Source organism: Haliotis rubra, unplaced genomic scaffold (assembly GCF_003918875.1).
Source record: "Haliotis rubra isolate DU_JTF1 unplaced genomic scaffold, ASM391887v1 Scf734, whole genome shotgun sequence".
NCBI lineage: Eukaryota > Metazoa > Mollusca > Gastropoda > Lepetellida > Haliotidae > Haliotis > Haliotis rubra.
The window spans coordinates 226054-248802 of record NW_025767451.1 but is presented as its reverse complement, the minus strand read 5'-3'; the positions used below and the strand labels follow the sequence as shown (position 1 = coordinate 248802).

Here is a 22749-nt window from a genome sequence, read left to right as displayed (position 1 = left end):
GACGACAATATTGTAAGTAAAATGATATGGTTAAACCTCGTTAATCCATACATTCCGACTCACTTTCGTCAATCCGTAATTATAAATCAAATTGATATGGACATATTCCGTTGAAACGGTAAAATCCGATTAAATAATTACTGTGGTCATATGGCGGCGTCCTATAGCATGTATAATATGTTCTTTATTCCTCCAAAGGACAGTTACAAGAAAAATGTGTTTATAGTAACTGTTATTTACAAGTGAAGATTAGAATGCAAGTTTAATGGTAATCTTTCTGGAATGAATACAGGTTTGTAATGACAGTCTGAGCGTAGAGGTGTAGATCGCACGTTTCTGGGGTGACAGGAGGTCTGCAGGACAACAGACATGCCACCATCTCTATGTCTGGTTTGGCGTGCAGTGCTACATTTACTTCTGGCGGGCTGACGTCAATGAGGGAGCACCACAGACTGTCTCTCTGGCACAGGTAGCTGGGACAGTGACAGATCACATAAGTCAGGAAATCATTATAATTCTGTCCACAGTTTGGGAAATCACCACACACAGCTCCTGGACGTCAAATCGCACACATGTTGACAACAAAGTTTGCAGCAGGCTTCAGCCATGGGTCGGACTTCGCCACATGCCATGCCATGTGGGTGGAGATCTCAGATTTTATCCACATAAAATGATGAAGGTCAGGGTCAGAGGAGATTCGATCTCGCCAGCTGCTCTCTTCTTTCTTCTTCACTGCGGTTTTGACGCAATTTTTCCACTTCGATTGACTTGGCAATGTCCTTGCTTTCAGGAATGAGTTCGGATAATGGGTTCATTTATACCTGTCCAGTATAGCGCATATGTCGGGCACATAACCCAACTGTGGGTATGTCTGAGTAGCGATAGGCGGGTTATGAACAACTTTTTGGGGGGAGAAAATCTGCTTTGAAATTTCATAACTGTCCTAAGAAGAACAGCTTTCTAGTATCAATTGATGCCTCAATGGAGTTCCAACCGGCATGTGCGTTACAGATATCAGTCCGTGTGTTTCTTGGGAAACGCTGAGCAATTGTCAGACAGAATATTTGAGCACGCTCGAGGGCAGTGACTTCTGCTTTAGAAAGCTCCGTCCACAGTTCAAACCCATACAAAGCTTTGGGTAAGTTGATTGTTCTTATTAATTTGAGGCTTGTCAGTGTGTTGAGTCCGTTTTGGTGTACACCAAACTTTATAAGAGCCATTGTCGTACCTCTTAATTTACTACATGCTTCGATAGTTCTGTTCCACGAGTTGAAACCAGCATCCAGTTGTATCCCCACACGTGTTATTTCAGTACAGCGTGGCAGGGATTTTCCATAAAGCGTCACTTCAGAATCGCGGGTCTTTGTTTTGGTGAAGGTAAGTATTTTACTCTTAGTAGGAGAAAACGTAAATTTCCACCGAGAGCTGTATCTCTCACAAGTGGACAGAAGATCCTGGAGGCCACCAATAAGAGGGCTGATTAGAGTGACGTCATCAGCCTGTGTTGGGACAGTTACATTGACATCGAAGACGACAGCTCCCATCTTGCTTGCAGATAGATTTCTCAACAGTTCATCAATGTACACTTAGTAAAACTTGGCAGATAAAATACTGCCCTGACGAACCCCTCTAATAAAGGGAACCACTGTGATTGCACATGATTAACCAAGACCCTACTTGTCATATCGATGTAGGCGTTATCTAGTAGTCTCCACAGGGAGTCCTTGATTTTCAGCTTTTTCAACTTCAAAAGGAGGCCAGGATGGTAGAGTGTATCGAACGCTTTAGAGCTGTCGAGGAATGCAGTCTCCTGGACCATGACTGATGTAAGGATTGATGACATGCCTTTCTGGAAACCAAACTGTTCAGGTCGTGGAAATGAACTTTCACACATTATCTGTGGCCTTCGTTTGCCTATAACAAGTTCAAATAGTTTAAACACCACTGGCAGAAGTGTTATACCTCTGTATGAGTCGACTGCAGATCTCGACTTGTTTCCACTTTTGAATATAGGTATTACAATGCCTCTCTTCCAGGAGTGAGGTATGTAGCCCGATTTCAGTGTGAGATTAAACAGGACAGAGAGACAGCGTGATAAACTTTACCTCCATACTTCAAATGTTCATATGTGATACCATCTTCACCAGCAGCTTTGTTGTTTGTAAGAGTTTGACACAAATCATATACTTCTTTGGGCGTTGTAAGCAGACCGCCAGCTGTAGGTTGTTGTCTAGACAACTCGTCTCTAATGTCGGCCACTTGTTTGTCGATCTCCGCTTTAAAGTTTTCGTCATAGTGGTCTTCTGTAACATTACTGTAGACATGTCTCAGGTGATCTGCCATTGTTTCAGCTAATTCTTTAGCGTCGCGAATCACTCCGTTTTTAGTTTTGAGGCTTGATATTTGTCTTTTCTTACTACAACGGTCTGGTGTTATTATATTATTAAATGTAATTATTGTAACCTTAACAAAAAACATGTGATCAACATAAAGGACCGTAGGTGTAAAAAATCACGCATGATTTGGAAGCAATCAGTGGTGCGTGCGCAATACACCAAACTTTCACATCAGACTGGCAACCAGGATGAAGAGATAACTAATCTATCAGAATCAACCTGTAAACGGTAAATGACATTTAGAATATGGGTTTTTTTCTGTTCATTCTCTGTTGTCTGGTAGACACGCTTTTCTAGCACTGAATAACTGCTTTCAACAAATCAATATCCCGTCTGTATTTATGTGTCTGGCAAACATCTACAAAACATTAAAATAATTGTTGTTGACTCGGAATACAGGTTTGAAATTTTTGGTACACATTGATACAAGTCATCAAGCAATTCTTTTGAATGAGATAGATGAAATTCTACTGAAGTACGAAGATATCTAAATTCACTATGTTGCTATGCAATCATGTCTGTTGTTTTACACAATGCTTTGCAAGACATTGAATAATATGTGGTGTTTCATCCAAGCTTCCAAAGAAAGAGACTAAATAGTGTCTTCAGTTACTATTGCAAGTCATGAAAGCAGGGGACGCTACTCTTTGTTAAATCTCACCCCATCCGCACCTGTCTTTGATATACAAAACATCCGGTATGTCACGACACTGTTGTATACAGATTCCACAGTACGTACATACATGTCTTCCATCACAGAGGTACGTCTCACTGAAGATCGTGTTTCTCAAGATCAGCAACATCGACACCATCAGGGAGGAATACCTGGCAGACATCTTCCTCTCAGCCAGATGGAGGGAACCGGCACTAGACAACAACAAGGAGGTGAGAGGGAGAGAGAACCGGCACAAGACAACAACAAGGAGGTACTGGGCAGACATCTTCCTCTCAGCCAGAGGGAGTGAGACTGTACTGGACAACAACAAGGAGGTGGGTACTGGGCAGACATCTTCCTCTCAGCCAGAGGGAGTGAAACTGTACTGGACAGACCCAACAAGGAGGTGAGTACTGGGCAGACATCTTCCTCTCAGCCAGAGGGAGTGAGACTGTACTGGACAGACCCAACAAGGAGGTGAGTACTGGGCAGACATCTTCCTCTCGGCCAGATGGAAAGAACATGCACTAGGTTAGATAGCGCAAAATATGGGTACATACTCGAGAGACATCTTCCTCTCTGCCCATGAAACATGCTCCACTATGTCGTGACATGAGGGTTTATTACATTCACACAGCCTGATCATCATCAGTCAGTTTTTGTTCTGTTTGCAACCCTCACTGGAGGGGAATGAGACATTGATCAGGGCATATATATCCAGGAATCATTTTTATTACATCTTGATCAATACTGTTTTGTAGAGATAAGGTCAACAAAAGAAGAAATAGTAATGTTGAGAAAATGCTTGTCGTTTGATATCAGTAAACACAACATGCATTGTTGACAGACCCAGAAAATCAACTGGGAGTCGTACTTCGACCCCAAGCTCAACATTCAGAACAACATCGGTGAGTTGAAGCAGACGACATGGCGGGAGTTGCAGACGGAGGCGGGTGGGGAGACGTATGTGATGGAGAGACGCCGCATCAAGGGCAAGTTCTTCGAGAAGCTGGAGCTGCAGGACTTTCCCTTTGACATCCAAGTAAGTCTGGGAATGTCCTGTCGACTTGGTACCAAACACATTTCAGAAAGGTTCAGAGTTGTCTACATGGGGGTCACATACATAGACCGTTATACTGAAATCTCACCTTGTCTGTAACTCGACCGTCCTTGTTTTCCCTATAGGACCTATCCATCCTCATCACCAGCGAATCCCCGCCAACTGACGTGGAGCTGGTGGAGTTAAACTCCACCGTCAGCCACGTCAACGTGGACAGCTTTGTTGATCAGCAGGAGTGGGGGCTGTACGACTTCGTGGTGGGTGAGAAGCGTCTCATGCCCAATGAATACAGCAGCGTCAAGTACAAGCGTCCTGGCTTCATCTTCAGGTGCTGCGCAGTGAGGAGGGTCGGCTACTTCACCTGGAACATCATGCTGGTCATTGTAAGCATATATTTGGCTTTCGAAATCAGAAACATAATTTCCAACCACGTGAGGGCCAAGTGACACGATGCCAAGGGTACACTCACAGATGTCTAATGGATTTCCGAATACATGTCCTGAAATTCACGTGCATTTCTCAGGGTGTGTTAAGTTAAGTTTTTAGGACCACTGCACTTTTCAACATTTTCCTTTGCTCAGAGGACATCAAATCGAACCAAATGCCGGAATGTTTGTTTGCCAGTTAGTCATGTTTTGGATACATCTCACCTGCAATGGCGAGGATGCTGCTTAGAACCCTCGTCGGGCGTTTTGACTTGACACTCCCATTTCTTATAGTTGATTATCCTTAATGTATGAAATTCCACGATAATTAGATCACACTTATCACATTTCCAGGCCATGATAAGTTCCCTGTCATTTGCCGCCTTCTCCGTTGACCGCGAGCTTCCTCAGAGACGTCTTCAGTTGTCCTTCACCTTGATCCTCACCATGGTGACCTTCAAGTTCGTGGCCTCGCAGTCAGTGCCCAAGCTCTCCTACCTGACGTACCTGGTAGGTAAAGCATGACGTCCGTGGACACATAGAGCGTACTGTGACGGTTCTTCAGGATGTTGTGAATTGTCACTTGGAGAATATTTCATACAATACCGAACATGCTCAACAGACACAATTCTTATAAATGACACTCCAGATGGCTGGACTCGAATACGTCAATGGTCATGACCAGAAGGTTTCGCCATATGGAGGTGATTGCCACAATCATGATGATAATGAGACATAATTATATATTATCCCAAAAAAGAAACGCATCGGCGTTTTGCATTTTTTTAATATGATCTATTAATTACCTATTGTGTTCAAACAATCGTCAAAATATGTGACAAAAGTGTTGATAACATGATTTTACACAGTTGCACAAGTAAAAAATCGACTTGACCTGAAATGTTGATTTTGATGAGATTTTCTTACAAGGATTAAAAACGCATCGCCACAACTCAACAAAAATCACCTTCCAGTTGAAATTGTGCAGCAAAAAGGCATGCACTGTCTGGCTATAAAAATCCAGATTACTTTCGGAAATCGGCATTCGTTTTTAAGGAGTTTCAAGGTCAAATCACTACGCCACGTCTTGACGCTGCGACACGGAACATCGCCATTGAAAGAATGAACGCTTGAGATTAACATTCTTCTGTTGCCAGGCGTCTGAATGTTAGTCTGAGCACGATATCACGGCTTGCAGCTCGTTACAACCAAACAGGTATAACAAATGACCGTCCCCGTACAGGCAGACCTCGAGTCACCACTGCAGCTCAAGATCGGTACATCCGGGTACTACATTTGCGTGATCGTACTGCCACAGGTGAGAGCACAGCAGCCAGGGTGCCTGGACTTCGGAGGATATCCGGTCAAACTGTACGGAACAGGTTGAGAGAGACTGGACTGATAGCTAGGAGACCCGACGTCGGGACCGTGCTACGTCGTCACCATGGCGCTCAACGTCTCCGTTATCTAAGATTATCCACTTGGTTGTAGAGACATTGGCTTCTTCTAAACTGATGTAAAAATTCATGCACTAAAGTCTATTTTATGGGAAATTAAGAAATGATATCTTCCCTAAATATTATCACATATATCCATCCGAAGTGAAATTAGCCCAGTTGTTTACATCAAAGAATACTTATATTATATATTGTCTTGTAAAATATTTATTTTTTGTGCAGCTCTCATGATGTTGTACGATGCTCTAATAATTGTATATTCTGTACACCTGATGTATAATGGGCCTGTGGCCCCTTTACTGAATAAAAACTCTCTCTCTGCTCTAAAGTCTATTTGTGGACGAGTTATACATGTTTGAAAATATACCATTTTCGCAACAGATATCTGGCCTGTGCGTTTCGTTTTGGGATAGTATATTTAAGTCAAAACTGTAAGTTCATGGTAATCACATCAACGTTTAAATGTGCGACCTTCTATTCTTCTCCAGGACCGTTACATCCTTCTGTCCATGTCGTTCCTGTTCCTGGTCTGCTGTTGGCACGCCGTTGTGGCGTTATATAAAAGTGACGACGACACCGCTGGCATGATGGACTACTACGCCTTCTTCGCCTTCGTTGGCGTGTATCTGTTCGGGCAGGTGATGTTCGTCGTCATCGTGGGAACCAAAGTGAGTCAGAAGACATTACATGTAGTGCACCCACAGCCACTTCCAACAGAATCGGGTAGTAGAAATATCCTTACTGGTTATTGTCCACGGAATCTGTTCATCTTCAACCCTTAGTATCTTGACAACACAATATCAATTATTTCAAATATCATTTTCAGTTCGTGTTCAAACGAAGACAGAAAGAACGTATAGAGGAAGAATACCAGGTCAGTTGCGTGTAGATTCAGGATGTAGAGCGAGATTGGAGGATTAACTATTACTAAGTTATAATACGGGCATAAAACCCAGTGTGACGTAAAACAACGTATGCGCCCATGTTTGATGATGGCTAAAGGTGAAACCAGCAAGCAGTATTTATTCGACGTTTACGTATTTCAGTCGGGTATCATGGTCCTGTTTTGAACCTTAAGTTTGCAATTTTTCAGTGACTTTGTTTCAGATAACGTTTTGATAACGTTTGTAATGCTGTGGTCAAATCAAGTTTCAAGGGTCTTATAACCACAGTTGAGAAATAATTGCCGAGAGAAAATCCTATGTTTGTGTGTGTGTGTTTTGGGGTAAGGCAAAGTCTGTGCCAAACCTCTTGTTTACCTCTAACAGACATATATTGCAGAGTTACATTTTGGGATATTTAGAAATAATAATTGATGTTGATCTGACCATGTCATTTTCCAAGATCTGATATTATGCAACTGTTATGACTTTAACAGAAAAAACTTGAAAGTCTGCCAACGTGGGATCGACCTGAAAAGCGTAAGAAAAAACACAAGCACTTCATGAAGATCAACCCTTTCACATAGACAACATATTCACGTCGTCGGCCTGTCCGAGTTATGTAGGTGATGGCAACAGATACCATGGACTGTTTTAACTGGAAAGTAATTTTACATCAATCAACAACACAACCAGTTTACAGTTGGGGATGGATTTCTTCAGGAAGCGGATCAACTCAGCTCAGTGTGTACCAAATGTGTAAGACCAGCGGTCCGGGTGGATTGCCACACAAACATTCACCACTCACACATCACCCGCACGCATCCTTAAACACTCACATGTGAGTGGATGTGACTGTTATTGATGCCATCAGTCGGGTTTATGTGAACCAGATGCAGTTACTTACACCTGTTATGTAGTTATTCATTCAACATTCAACTATAACATGATGACCACACAATAACTGACGTCACTCTCAGAACAACCATGTCTTCTTCTTGGTAACTTATCTACATTGTCGAAGTTGTCGTGTCTTACATTACCGACGTGGGCTGAAGCCTCGCCTAGCTGTGATGTGATGTGTTCTCTTCGAATAAAGACTGAACTAATGCGTTTGTGTTCGTTACATGTCCACACCGTGGTTCTTGAACTGGACGACGAAATGAAATATTTCCATACTTCCCGGGATTGTGGTACAACGGTTTATTGATTCGAACATGTGTTAATGATAGTTACAATACATCTGAACAAATATAACACATGCACCTATGTTCAGCCCTGAGTAGAGCAGACTTCCTAATGCCAGTCTCCACCATGTGAAACTAGGAATGTAATGTACAGAAGGGTTTGTAGGGCGGCAGGGCCTGACGTAGAGCCCCATGTAAACTGTACCGTCTTCAGGGATGTCGGAACTCACAGCTCAATACATGTCTTTGTTAGGCAGGTTGTTTTAAGGACCGTTCATAATTTATGGCAAGGGGGGTGATGATATTTATGCAAAAATCCTAAAATTTGCATACAAAGTAAGTACAGCGCACACATAGAGGACAGGGGATATCGTAACCGCTAGAAATGACTGTAAAACAATTCCTGCAGCAAGGGCAACGACAGAAGCGAGTTTGATAGACGCGGGTCTAGAAATAGCGATCTTAAAAGAAGGGTACAAATTACTGAAGCTTGTCTCTTTTAACACCTCCCAAGTGCCTGAAGCGTCTTTTTCTGTCCATTGACGAATGTGCACACCTGATGACATTGGTTAGGATAATACAGAATAAATAACAACACGGGTGTTATTCATGTCCTTCCTATTGAGAAATCTAAACAGATGTGTCGGGCATTGAGTTCACATCCAGCAAGCACATGCCGGAAGTATACCTTAGTTACCCAAGAATAGTACTGCGCATGTATGACACTGTAGACTGGTTTCCATGTTATCTGTCTCGGCTGGTCGTTATACATTTGAGTAAATCTCTAATTAGTCACTTAGCGTTATACGTGGACACTTACACTAACACACACTATACATTTGCACAGAAAGTTGTATGTAAGGTCTCTGAGCAAATTTGTTCGGTATTTCTTTCATAGATTTTGAGTTTCGTTGCATGAAAAGACGGGTTTTAGGGAATACACATTTTGATGCGTGAACATGATACTAAAGCCAGCGTCAAATATAAATGAAATCATTTGCTGTGAGCATTAATGAAATTTGTTACTTGTCAATGAAGTGGTACTGTTGGTGTTCTATACTTGTACTTGTACATTAGGCCGAACAATCACAGCCCTGTAGAAAAATAAGCAACACTTGGATATGTCTAATAATTTCTGTAAAAGCGCATAGGTGACAGCGCGTAGAAAGGCATAATTGGTCCAACCAATACGTGACGAAATTCAATGCTGATTGGCTACATTTCTATCCGTGACCGACGTCCTTGACAGAAGAGCTATTTCCGTGACAGGGAACCTGTCAAGTCACATTCAACTTCACCGGTCGGCAACGAATCTTAGTATTGAGGGCTTGTACAACCTATTCAGCAAAAATCATGTGTAAGCCCGGGCTTTTTCTTATAATGGTAGCTATCCCCCTGGCAACCGTATTACCACATAATACCGTTGACGACCGGAGAATAACGAAAATCAAGATCCACACTCGAGTTGTGAAAAGGCGAGTTTTAACGTTCTTTTCTTATGCATGCAGTACCCGGGGATATAATGCAAATTCATGTGAATCGACCCATGACGTTCGTTTGTGTAAACAAGAGGTCAGTTACCACGGGTGTTTGGTCGTATATGTTTGTGATTTCTGCTTTCATAGCGTCATTGTCTTACCGATGTGTCCTGAGATCGTTGGCAGACAATATCTACGACAGTATTAGCACGGTATAGCAATTACTGAATATAGGTCATTCTCAAAAGTCCCTTTTGACAGTTTTCAATGGTTTCTTAGAGTGTTATGACAACTATTTTCTTGTCATTTACACTCAACGTATGCTCTTTTTGTCACTCAATTTCAGTTTCTCTACGATTAGATGCCGAAAAAGTGTTGACATGGTGACTTGTCTCTCGATACAACCTCTGACTCATCCATCTAGAATCAAAATGATGAAATATAAATATGGTTCATAATGTTTATCTTTGACTTTACTTTACAAACAATTTTAGTATTCTTAAGCTTTGCAAGTTTAATGATTGCCTTTGTTACCAAGCATTCAGATATTAATTACCACTTCTGAAAGAGAAACAAACAAAATCAGTAATTATAATTGTTAATTGTGATAACAGATATGGGTTGGTACACGCTATCCAACCATATCAGCCCCAACCCACCGCTTCTCGATAAACTGAACCAAAATGTCACACTTAGGCAAAGGCATTTGACAGGTATAACACCAGTAATAATCTCTGGAGACAGTCAACAAACCACAACATTGAAGTGCTCTCAACAGAATGGCTTAGAAAGGCCTACTTTATTAGGATATGTAGTCAGTCTTAGTCCCTAGATCATATTTTTTTCATCCCACCAAGCTGTAGTTACTGCAAGAGCTCTCAATGAAGCTAGTCTAGATCTTAATCAATCAACCTCACTGCGGCTGCTTTCCAGAGTAAATGCAGTTCTTTATTTCCATCACAATCGTATATTTTCAGAGACTAAGTGTTTGCCTAATACATACAGAACATGACAAACACATCGTCCTGCTAGAAACAGCAACAGCCAACAAAAACATTGTCACAAATGCAAATGTCACATTGTGTTGTGTGAGTTGTTGTATATAACACCTTAATGCTGTGGTTTCTGTGGCAGACTGACAAAAGAGAAGTCGATGTATGAGAAGGAGGTGGAGACGCTGGAGGCCCGGGTCAACAAGCTGAAGGATGACGGAGCTGATGAGCATGATATCCGGAAACAGGTGAAATATTGCAGGGCGGTTGGCTTGCCCCTATCATTTCAAATAGTTAGTTACCTGCCTCACATCAGTGTATTATCCCCTAATACGTATGAACAGACAACTATATACAACAAACAAAAAGTATGGGAACACCCTAACATTTGATAGTCATATATAAACTTAAACGTGGTGAGGTCATTTATACCCTAAGGTAAATGCAACTTTTTGTGTGCTTAATGGTCACTTTAAACGACATGTTAGAAAATGCAGTGAAGCAACTCATTCAATATTCGTTGAGTTTGAGTGAAATGAAACATTGTCAAAAACAGTGAAAAACAAGGGTGCTGAAACACACCTGCGCCATGTTTGATTCAAACGCCCAAACACAACAGCCTAGTGCATATGGAAGACAAACGTCCCATGCAGCTTGTGGCAACGTTTCCTATAAAAGAAGCTACAGACAGTATTGAAGTCCCATAACTGTATTGATATGTGTGAGGTTAAGGAATGGTAATAGTCCGTACCTTCTCAAGCATGATGTATGTGACTTGGATTGTTACCATGGTTACAGACTGAGGTTCTGCAGGAGTCCCGTATGATGATCCCGGACACGAAGAAGAGGCTGAAGACAGCGTACGAAGAGCTGGAGCAGATACTTGTGAGTTCATCCATAACACAGTCATTAGAATTAACGTACAGCTTCGTTATCATGATTATGACTGAGATAGTTATGACATAAGTGGCCCAGTAGCACTAAAATGATGGACCTGGTGTTGAAAATATTTAGCCACAGATTATATATTGATATTATAAACTACAGCATCATGGATCGTGCATTGTTGACAAATATAGGGTCATGGCACAGTATTAGTCAGCTACATAGCATTATGGAGCCTTATATAGTTCAGGAATAGCTCCAAGTATTTATTGATGAGAAATATAGTATGATGGAACAGTATTGGTCAGACACAAAGTGTTATGAAGTTCATATTTCGTCAGATGTACAAATGTATACAGTTGCTGTGAGGTTTATTGCAGTAGGTTTATTGCTCATATTGGTCGGATATTTTGCATTATGAAGCTCATTTTGTTCAGAAATGTAGACTCTTGGGCCGCTGTTACTTAGGCCATGGATACGTTTTATCCAAAAAGGGAGGGACATGTGTGTTTGAAGGGGTCAATGACCCTGCCCAGATGTAGCCACCGGAATCCTGTCCATGCCATTGGCCTCTGCTAACTTTACCCTCTGGCCACAGTTCTAATGCCAGGTGTTTCCCTGATAGTGATAATTGATGTATCAATTAATCATGTGAATTACAGTGTTGCTCACACCTTCAACAACTTGTTTGCCAAGATTTAACTATGTGAGTGACTTTAGTTTTAGACCTCTTTTAACAATATCATGGCAGGGGACACCAGAATTGGGGAATCGAACCCTTCTCTTTGCCGTGATGAGCAAACATTTTAACACATGGCTACTTCAGTGATTCAACTATGTTCATTCCATGGGGCAACATTGAAAGATTGAAAATTGAGTTATAATGAGATTCCACGTGAAAAGAATTGTGAAATGAGAATTTTGTTTTGTCGAGATTAGATCTGACTCCAACTTATACTAAGCAGGTCCGTCCATCCGTTTCTCATGTACCCATTTTAAACAGCTGGGTGGACTGAGTGCAATTTGGTCGAGTGCCTTGCCAAGGGACACAACACAGTATGAGACACAGGTCACAAATGTTTGGTGTCTCCACCGGGATTCGAACCCGGGCCTTTAGCGTGAAAGACCAGCATGCTAACCACTACACCACTGTGCTCCACAGTGGATTACAGTATTGCTCTTGATTATAGTGTTGAACAAAGAGCCATTTTGTTTTTCTTTACAGCAAAACGACAGTGATTTGTCAGAGAGAGGGGAATTTGGACAAGCCAAGGATGCTTTGGAAGCAGCAAAAGCAGCTATAGCATAGTCTTGTCCTTCACATGTCTCTCATTCAGAAGTTTCGCTCTGCGAATGCATGTGGTTATTTGTATGAGCAGATAATAAAACCTGTTACAAATTCTTACAGTCTTACACATCTAATGTCTCCATATTGTTAGGGGTCAAGGACACTGTATTCACATATGCATATGGTGTGTATCAAAGCTCATTATTAGGGCTGCAACGATTCGGTTCAATTCATCGAAAATCGAAGCTGACACCTTAGTTTCGATTTTCGATAGCCAGTATCACTATTTCGATTCAGACGCATAGCAAGCCAATGTTGTTCGTGAAAGCCCGATAGGTTGCAAAGCATTATAATTAGATAGTATTGAGGGCTTGCTCAACTAACATGGTGATCTTTAGCAAATCGTGTGTAAGCGCGGTGTAACAGGCCAGAGTATGCCCCTGTCCCAGACTATACCCGGGGTTAAACTGGGCTAGTTTATCCCCCGGGGTATATTCTGGACTAGGCCATAGTATATCACACACACACACACACACACACACACACACACACACACACACACACACACACACACACACACACACACATTCGACGCCTACACACACACACAAAGCAGAGCGCTGAAATAATGCGAGACGGGATTGGTTAACTGCGGGCTAATTACCCAATGATAATTGTTGTTAGTAGACATCGCCAAGGGTGTCGTCCCATTACACACACACACACTTCGCAGGCGCCTTAAAACATTTACGGTTCAATGAACAGATTAGCTACTGCCTGTTACCTACACATTGCAATGGAATAGTCCAAATAAAAACAAGAAACAAATTGGAGCTATAATATTTACTTTAAAAGATGGCCGAAAAGACATTAATATGAACTTTGATTGCTGCAATGTACAAACAGTTTCATAAACATTTGGGTTTAACCTTCTCATCTAACGGGACCTTCCGGCATCATATCAAAAACACTGTCTAAAAGTCATCTAAACTTATTTGAGCATTTCAAAAACTAAATTTCCTACTACCTGTACACCTGTACATCATGTAACCATATTACTTTAAGCCGTATGTATCACGGCTTTGTATATCTGAAATATTTTAATCTTGGGAACCAATGATAAAAAAAAAGATAAAAAAAACGTTCCTACTAAATAGCACAACACCAGGGTTTTTTTAGGATTTACACCCACCTGCAGTAGGCAACTGGACAAGCTATCTCCAATAATTTGAGTCAACCATGTACAAGACTGAAGTACTCAACATCATCATATATTCCATCAGCAGTTAAAATGTGGAATAATATTCCCTCAGCTATTAGAAATTGCGACTCTGTTGCATAATTTAAAATTTCCACGTGAAAGAAAAACAAAGTTCTATTTACACACTATCAAACTTCTCAGAAACGAACCTGTTTTAGGCTCACACTGCTCTACTCACAAGACAGTGGTGTTGTGTCCATTATACCCGTAGGTGTTACCCTGATTAAACCTCTAGTTCAGTGTCTGTCAAATGGGAGATAACCCCGCCAAGTTGACGATGGATTTCACGCTAAACAAGCCGACTCGGAGAGATAAATGAAATTTGATGATTTTACATGAAGTCTGATGTTTCGATGAAGAATCGATTCGATCGAATCGAGGGTCCAATAACGAAAATCGAATCGAATCGAGGTGTGGGTGAATCGTTGCAGCCCTACTCATTATCAGGTTCAGTTCGAAGTGCAAGTAGTTATTTATTTTTATCAAGGGAGAGAACTCTTGAACAGAGGCTTGAGTATAATAATGTTTTCATTCAGTGATGGAATGATTGAAACACTGCGGTCCCTCCCTACAGAGAGTTAAGGTACTAAAATATAAATCACAAATTTCAAATCCATAAAATTAGTTTTGAATAAATGTTTTGCAGATTAATTTTGTTGTCAGACAAGCATTACAACACAGTGGAAAACTCAAGATAAGAACCTGTTTTGAGTAATTCTATTGCCCTAACAACTAATCTTTCAAGATATATGTGGCTAAAAAATATACAGTCAAGTCTCGTTAATCCGACATCGTCCGTTGCACAGCAAATTGTCGGATTAGCGAGGATGTCGGATTCTCGAATTCTGAGTACAGATAAAGTTCATGGTCAAAAACAGGACAATCATGATTCATATTAAGTGTGTGTGTATGTGCAATTAGTGCTGGGAATCGCCCTCTTAAACCATGTATTGTTATTGTTTGTTTTAACATAGTTCCAGCTGTTTCAGTATATTCTGAAACTGCTATGAATGCCAACCTGATGGGTTATATGTTTGACACTGAGGAGTAAACCACATTCATGGGGATAATAACTGTTATTGGCTGTATGCTAGAAAATAGTATGCTTGTGTACTGGTTCTGATTGAGATTGGGGGTCTGAAAGTATCACATCAAAATCTCTCCCGAAGTGATAAAACACTTATCCCCCTGCTGCCTTTAATCTACCCTGTGATGATATAACAAGAACACATGTCAGATAACATGTTTACATCATCGCATGTTGGAGACTCAAACAGAACAGATTTCCTCTATACATGGCATTTTACACTGGGTTGCTGGGAGGTTATTCATACGTCAGAGTTGACACCACAACTTAAATTCTTAAAACAAGACAAGAATAAAGAGTTTCTAGTTTCTTTGAAAGAAAATGTTATTTTAAGGTTATTTTCCGTTTCCTGAATAATGTCTTCTTTTGGAGGCATGTTGAAATTGCTGACTTTCTTGGTGTTGGTTGTTTGGGAATGTTAAGATTGGGTGTTGGAATACCAGTATCGTTTGTGGAAGTACATTGTGAATTACTTTGATGACAAGGCACCAATCGCTGACCCTAATAAGGATCTTCCAAATATGACCTTAAACAATAATAGTAAATATATGAGGAATTTATATCTTACAAAGCAGGATGTTGAAGATGTTCTATCATCGTTAAACATTACCAAAGCGACTGGACCAGATGGTATTGGAAACCGCTTCCTACGTTTGATATCCTCCTCCTTGTCACCAACATTAACTAACCTTTTTAACAAGTCACTTCAAACATCAGTTTTCCCAGACATATGGAAAGAATCATCAGTCATACCAATCCACAAGAAAGGTAATATTAACGATTGTTCTAACTATAGACCAGTTGCCTTAACATCTTGTTTATCCAAGGTTTTTGAAAAATGTATATTCAAATATGTCTTTAACTTCATGAGAGATAACAATTGCCTCTCAAATTTACAATCTGGATATTCATGTCAGGAGATTCAACAGCTTACCAACTCACGCATTAGTATAATTTTTTGCTAAAGCTATAGACAGCGGAAAGAAGTCAGAGCTGTATTCTGCGATATAAGCAAGGCATTTGATAAAGTTTGGCACAAAGGGATTATCCATAAACTAAAATCATGTGGGATAGATGGGAAGTTATTGAAATGTTTTGAAAGTTATTTGCAAAATAGAATGTAAACAGTAGTTATTCAAGGTTACAAATCAGAATTAAAACCGATAATGGCCGGAGTGACCCAAGGATCAGTTCTTGGACCCGTTTTATTCTTAGTATATATAAACGACATAGTTGATGGAATCGAAAGTAATATATCTTTTCGCAGACGACACATCACTCTGTGTAATAATCGACGATCCCCATACGAGTTCGTTTACTCTTAACTCAGATTTAGACAGAATATCTAAATGGGCGGAAACCTGGCAAGTAAAATTTAATCCAAACAAAACTGAAACTATTCAATTTTCACGCAAAACCAAACCTTCAAAGAAACCTCCCCTCTCGATGAACGGTACCCGTATAAATGAAATGAGATTCATAAGCATTTAGGCATTACTTTACAGCAAAACCTCCTTTGGCATTCCCACATTAATGAAATGATGAGAAAAGTTCGTTTTAGTAAAGGTAGAATAGGTCATGGACGGGAAGGCTAAAATCGTGACGCTTCTCTGTTCAATAAGTGTAGCCTTAGCGGTACTTGCAACAGAATGACCATTAACAGTGCAAAATCTATAGTGATTCACTTTAGATCACAGACTGTACCAAAAACAAGTACCATATTTATGTGTGGAGAGTGTGTTTTAGAAACTGTGGAGAGTTACTGTTACTTAGGTTTGCTTCTCACAGAATATTTAGATTACGCTAGGATGGCCATATCTACAGCTAATTCGGCCAGTAGGGCGCTTGGCCTTTTGATATCTAAATACAAATTGCTTGGTGGAATGGAATATGCTACGTTTACTAAACTGTATGATACAATGGTTTGGTCCATTTTGAATTATGGTTCATGTATATGGGGCTCTTATAATATGTCTTGTGTCAATACTGTCCATAATCGGACGTGTGGTGGCGCTGAAGTCACCTCGTGTGACCACCGTGGGCATCCAGAACTGCACGGCATCGCCTCGGCATCGAACGAATAAGTCTCAGAATCTCGTGTTGCCCAATCGCAGCCCACTCTGCCTGTAGTGCCTGTGCGAGTTGCTGAAGTGTCTGGGGCTGAGGGTTACGGCGTCGCACCCGTCTGTCCAGGGCATCCCACAGATGTTCGATCGGGTTCAAGTCCGGTGATCTTGAGGGCCAGGGGAGCACATTGATGTTGTGGTTCTGGAGGAAGTCTCTAGTGTGACGTGCTGTGTGGGGCCTGGCATTGTCCTGTTGAAACAACTCCCTCTGGCGATCAATGATTGGAAGGAGGTGAGGGCGTAGGATTTCGTCATAGTACCGTTGAGCTGTCAGGTTGCCCTGGATCATCACCAAATCACTTCTCCTACGGCAGGTGATCGTTCCCCACATCATAACACTGACCCCGGCCGAATCTGTCCACCTGGGGAACGCAAGCGTCGTCGAAACGTTCACGTCGACGTCGGTACACCCGCATTCTTCCATCGCGTCGTTCCAATAGAAATCGTGATTCATTACTGAACCAGATTCTACGCCAATTCGGTAGGTTCCAGGCCTGAACGTTGGTGCACCATTGAACTCGATGTCGACAATGTTGTTGTCGAAGCACAGGGCCAAAATAAGGTCTTCTGGCACGTAAACCAGCCTCTCTCAACCTGTTCCTGGCGGTCTGTGCAGAAAGTCTCCTCAATCCGCGTATTTGTCGTGCGGTACTGGTCGCCGTAGTTGTTCGATGACGCAGGTGATGTACCCGGATGTAGCGATCCTGCGCCGCAGTGGTCGCTTGAGGTCGCCCACTACGAGGGGCATCTGCTACCGCATTCTGCCGGTGCTTTGGTGAACATTCATGCGTCGTTCGTCAACAATATTCCATATACAATGAATAATCGACAGACAGCGATCAACCTTTTATACCCATCACTATCTGGTCCCCAACTTTCACGTACATTGCATGTGAATTGTGTATTCTGTGACAATACACGCTGAAATAGAAAATCATGCTGTTAAATACGGGTATTTTACGGATGGTGCGTTTTGTTGTGATGTTTCAAAACATAAACACCATAGGACTCATAAACAGAGCAAAACCTTTTGTAAAATGAATCACGTTTTAATTCATTGCTACATGATATTGCTATTTTCATGATGCGTTTCTTTTTGGGAGAGTACACATGTATGTATAATTTGTTTATTTTTGTAGATCTGTAAGTTTATTTACAACATACCTGACATAAACAAGAACGTCCTTGAGAAACGACGTATATATGTACACAGTTCACGGTAAGAGTCAGAACCAAAGTTCACAGATATTGTCACACACATCGTAAGAAACTTGCCGATGATTCGTGACGTTTGCCTCGGTTGACTTGATCTTGGAAGTTGGTTCACTCACATGATTGTTGGTTCGAGATGGAGTCGTCGATGATGTCCTGATTGTTGGTTACCGGATGACATCTTGATGATGATCGGGTTGTCGAGGCTTCTGCTTCTGTGATCCATGATGACGGCCGCCGTGACGCTAGCTTTGTCGTCCATCATGTCGACTACTATACCAGGTGCTTTACTGCGAAGTAGGCAGTGTAGACAGTGAGACCCCCACAGATAGTGACTGGAGGAATACCTGTAGTGTTGGGGCTTGGGGCTTTGGCTTGTGGGATCTTCAGGCTGCTCGACTCGTCTGCTTCACCCGGTTCTTTGGTTGAATCTTGGGCCTTCTGTGGATGGGCCGTCTGGGTCCTGCGTCCGGTGTTGCCATGTGTGTGGGTTGGTGTGTCGCCGTGGCCACTTTTGGTCCTCCGCCACTTATTGAGAACGAGCTGAAGTTTCAACTCGCTCAACAGAGGTACCAGTGGCACAACCAACCCACACAACACCCGAGACCTGAGTGAATTTACTAGACAGCCACCCCCTGGTTTGTGACTGTCACCGTAATATATACCTATTTTAGCTATCGCAGATAATCGAGTTTACAGATAAAACTTACGATAACGTTGTTATTGTGAATTTGAGATTATGTCATTTAGTTGGACCGAAGCATCGATGGCAAGTCGCGAGTATGCCACCAAGGTATTTGTGGCACGCACATGATTTGACCAACGTGGAATACAAACAGCCATAAAGACAGATAAACGTAATGCACCTTGGTCCTATTAGCTTTAGATATACTGGTCCTGGATTGTGTCCGATGTTTGTTATCAATGTGACCCTTAGCAGTTTTAAGATCGAGGAACGTGGTCAGTTAGTCTGTAATAATCCCAGGCTTCAATAAAGCATATCGTTATAAAATATTGGTAAAAACTTTGTCCAGTTTTTCCGTGTTAATATTCGTTACATGTCTACACCGTGGTTCTTGAACTGGACGAAGTAATGAAATTGTTCCTTACTTCCCTAGATTGTGGTACAACGGTTTATTGATTTGTACATGTATTAATAATGCAGTTTGGATGCATTATGTCAAAACTACATCTCAGCAAATATAACACAGGCACCTATGTTCAGCACTGGGTAGAACAGACGTCCATGATGCCGGTCTCCAACAGGAGAAACTAGAACTGTAACGTGAAGAAGGGTTTGTCGCAGGGTGTCATGCCAGATTTAAAACCCCATGTTAACTGTACAGCAGTTAGGAATGTCGGAACTTACAGCTGAATACATGTACGTCCTTGTTAGTCAAGTTGTTTTATCGCCGCTGTAGTTGACGGAGTGTCACCCTGATGTGGGAGGATACTTCAAGGTAGCAGGGGACGTTTACCACCTGGGGACAACTACACAGCTGTACCTGTCATACGAATACTGATAACCCGGGTAATTCGGGGACCGCCGGTGAGGCTTTTCGCACACTCGTGTGACGCATCGCCTGTAAAAATAATCATAACGACCCAGGGTCAGTACATGCACGTGTTCAAATCACATATTTTATACACCTGCTACATCAGATGGCCTGCACATGATGATTGATGACTGGTAAACCAACCAGTGGTTAAAACCATGAGTAAACATTCTTGTCAGTTGGCTTATACCCCGACACGCAATCACCCTTGTCCCCCCATATAGAGGTTTCCTTTGTTGGTTTCACTGCTGGGCAGCAAACTGACTTCATATGCACGTGTTTGCATTGGCCTCAACAAAGACACGATCATATTACTACGAAAGACAAAAGCACTTTAGATAAACATTCCACAGTTCTAAATCGGCTGATGAAGATAATATTGTTTGTTGTTTGTTTAACGCCGCACTTATTCCTGCTAAATGCCACGAAATTGAGTCAAATCCAGTGATCAACGTGAACGTGCCGTTGGCATGTTGCAAGCCAACAAAAATATTGGAAGATCAGTTATTGACGTCGCAAAAATGAGAAAAATAATGGATGCAGCCGTCGTACTGTGTATGACTTAGCGAGGCAGTCGTCTACAACAAACTGGCACCACTTCCACAGTTCTAACGATCGCCCAAGGTCGGGTCGTCCACCTGTGACGTCACGAGCAGAAGACGAGCAGATCAAATCGTCCTACGTCACCTACGTGACAGATTTCTGCCGGCTACACGAACCAGGGCTGAGATGTTTAGAGGTCGACTGTCCTCACAGACCATTCGAAATCGGTTGCGGGCTGCCAATCGCCATTCTCGACGTCCATATCGTGGGCCAATATTGACGCCGTTTCATCAACGTCAAAGTCTGCTGTGGGCCAAACGTCACCTCCGATGGACCCAGAGAGACTGGAATCGAGTCGTCTTTAGCGATGAATCCAGGTTTAACCTCACATTCGCGGACGGCAGGCACAGAGTCTGGAGACGACGTCGTGAACGGTATGCCCAATGTTGTGTACAGGAAGTCGACAGATTCGGAGGCGGAAGTTGCATGGTGTGGGGTGCTTTCTGTGGGAACAACCGTTCCCGACTTCTGGTCATCCGTGGAAACCTCACAGCTGCTGCTTACCGCGACCAGGTGCTCACCCCTGAACTCGTTCCTTTCATGGCAGCTCATGGCCCAGGTCTACAGCTCCAGCATGATAATGCTCGGCCGCATACCGCGATGTTGACACGAAATTTCCTTCAAAACGCTGGAATCAACGTCATAGACTGGCCATCGAGGTCCCCTGACCTTAATCCAATAGAGCACGTTTGAGATGCACTTGGGAGAAGGCTTCATGGTCTTAGGAACCAACCTCAGAATTTGCAGGAACTTGGCGCTGCCTTGCAAGAGCAATGGCGCAGAATGCCCAACCACGTGTTCACAAGCATCAGGCAGTCGATGAGGAGACGGTGTTTGGCAGTGGTGAATGCGCGGGGCGGCCATACATGATATTGAACTGAGAAATTTCGCATTTTTATTCTTGTGACTTGACATTCTGTATACCCATGTTTTGTAACGGCGGTGTAGCCTAATGGAACTGATTATGGCACTGTCAGTGTATCGAGTACATCACACAGATCTCAGCAATGAAATAATAACAATTTAACCATCTTACCATCTCTTGTTCTTTTATAGTGCCCTGAAGAAAGAATGTGAAGTTTCTTTTTTGACTCAGTATACTTCTATGGATAGTATGTTTTGAGTCTTCTCATCCAATAAAGACTACAAGACAAGTACAATGATATTGTTTTATTTTGTTTTGGGAAGCAGTTAACGTTGTTGAATGGTGTTGTTAGGGACAAAGTAGGGGTTGAACTTGCGCCTAGTGAAATCCAGATACACTTTGAGGTGTCAGCCATCAGGGCAGTGGAGGAAATCTATGAGGATTGTGAAGTGCGTGGATGCTTCTTCCACTTCACTCAGGCTGTGTGGCGAAAAGTGGCTGAGAAAGGACTGACAAACGACTACAAGGACATCCCACAGGTGCAGGCCTATATCAGGAGAGCAGCTGCCCTTCCACTACTTCCACGGGACATGGTGCAGGACACTTGGATTGCTGCCATGAACGAAGGTCCGGAGTCAGAGAAGGTCAGGAACTTCAACGACTACGTCACGAGTACATGGGTGGACTATGAGACACGTTTTCCAGTACGGATCTGGACGCAGTATGGCAACAACCACCTCGAGGGGTGGCACCTGAAGCTGAAAAACCTTATTGCCAAAGCCCACCCAAACATCTACCTCTTCGTCGCCAACATCAAGAAAATCGAAGTCATTGACAAAGCTAAACGTGCCCAGCTCGACTGTGGTGTCCTTCCCAAGTCACGCAAGCGTGTTTACAGAGACTTCTGAGACTGAAGGAGCACCTCCAGAGTGGCAGAAAAACGCCTCTTCAGTACCTTGATGCTGCTGGACATCTCATCAAGTTTGCCAAGTGATTGCCAGTTGTGTGTAATTGTGAAACAAGTAAAAGACTGTAAAACCACTGAAAGACTGTAAAACCACTGAAAGACTGTAAAACTTATCAGTTTTTCATGATAAATCCATGTCATAGGTCAGTTCATTAACTAGCTAACTAGTCAAGTTCATTTTAGCAGGGGTAGAACAGGTGAGATCGGTGTATTCACTTCCTGATCACTGGACCGTATCATGTTGTTTTAACCTGTAGGCAGTTTGGAACTGTGGGTAGTATGGGAATCAACCAAGTGTGCGAGCCTGACCACCCAATCCTGTTAGTCGCCTCTTACAAGCATGGGTTGATGAAGACCAATTCTAAGCC

General features: G+C 42.3%; 3 protein-coding genes across 3 annotated transcripts; all 3 read left to right on the top strand.

Moving 5' to 3' along the window:
- The first annotated feature begins 1817 nt into the window (after positions 1 to 1817).
- LOC124259722 (cys-loop ligand-gated ion channel-like) lies at positions 1818 to 7461 on the top strand. Its single transcript, XM_046693909.1, has 7 exons — positions 1818 to 1826; positions 3156 to 3281; positions 3899 to 4093; positions 4237 to 4494; positions 4891 to 5046; positions 6482 to 6661; positions 7372 to 7461. The coding sequence occupies exons 1-7, from the start codon at positions 1818 to 1820 to the stop codon at positions 7459 to 7461; spliced, it is 1014 nt and encodes a 337-aa protein (XP_046549865.1).
- A 1871-nt stretch (positions 7462 to 9332) lies between these two features.
- LOC124259727 (tubulin-specific chaperone A-like) lies at positions 9333 to 12817 on the top strand. The gene is made up of 4 exons (XM_046693915.1): positions 9333 to 9536; positions 10674 to 10779; positions 11330 to 11416; positions 12642 to 12817. Exons 1-4 carry the CDS (start codon positions 9415 to 9417, stop codon positions 12723 to 12725), a joined length of 399 nt encoding a protein of 132 aa, XP_046549871.1. The 5' UTR covers positions 9333 to 9414; the 3' UTR covers positions 12726 to 12817.
- Positions 12818 to 19745: 6928 nt separating this feature from the next.
- Positions 19746 to 22322, top strand: LOC124259721. The gene is made up of 2 exons (XM_046693908.1): positions 19746 to 19771; positions 21767 to 22322. Exons 1-2 carry the CDS (start codon positions 19746 to 19748, stop codon positions 22320 to 22322), a joined length of 582 nt encoding a protein of 193 aa, XP_046549864.1.
- The last annotated feature ends 427 nt before the right edge of the window (positions 22323 to 22749 follow it).

Excerpts from the sequence above, each read along its gene's own strand:
- LOC124259722 (XM_046693909.1), top strand. Across the intron at positions 4,495-4,890 it reads GGAACATCATGCTGGTCATT|GCCATGATAAGTTCCCTGTC; the intron begins GTAAGCATATAT and ends TCACATTTCCAG. Across the intron at positions 6,662-7,371 it reads TCGTCATCGTGGGAACCAAA|AAAAAACTTGAAAGTCTGCC; the intron begins GTGAGTCAGAAG and ends TGACTTTAACAG.
- LOC124259727 (XM_046693915.1), top strand. The coding sequence starts at position 9,415 with ATGTGTAAGCCCGGGCTTTTTCTTATAATGGTAGCTATCCCCCTGGCA. Across the intron at positions 9,537-10,673 it reads CACACTCGAGTTGTGAAAAG|ACTGACAAAAGAGAAGTCGA; the intron begins GCGAGTTTTAAC and ends TTTCTGTGGCAG. Across the intron at positions 11,417-12,641 it reads AAGAGCTGGAGCAGATACTT|CAAAACGACAGTGATTTGTC; the intron begins GTGAGTTCATCC and ends TTTTCTTTACAG.
- LOC124259721 (XM_046693908.1), top strand. The coding sequence starts at position 19,746 with ATGTCGGAACTTACAGCTGAATACAT. Across the intron at positions 19,772-21,766 it reads GAACTTACAGCTGAATACAT|GGACAAAGTAGGGGTTGAAC; the intron begins GTACGTCCTTGT and ends TGGTGTTGTTAG.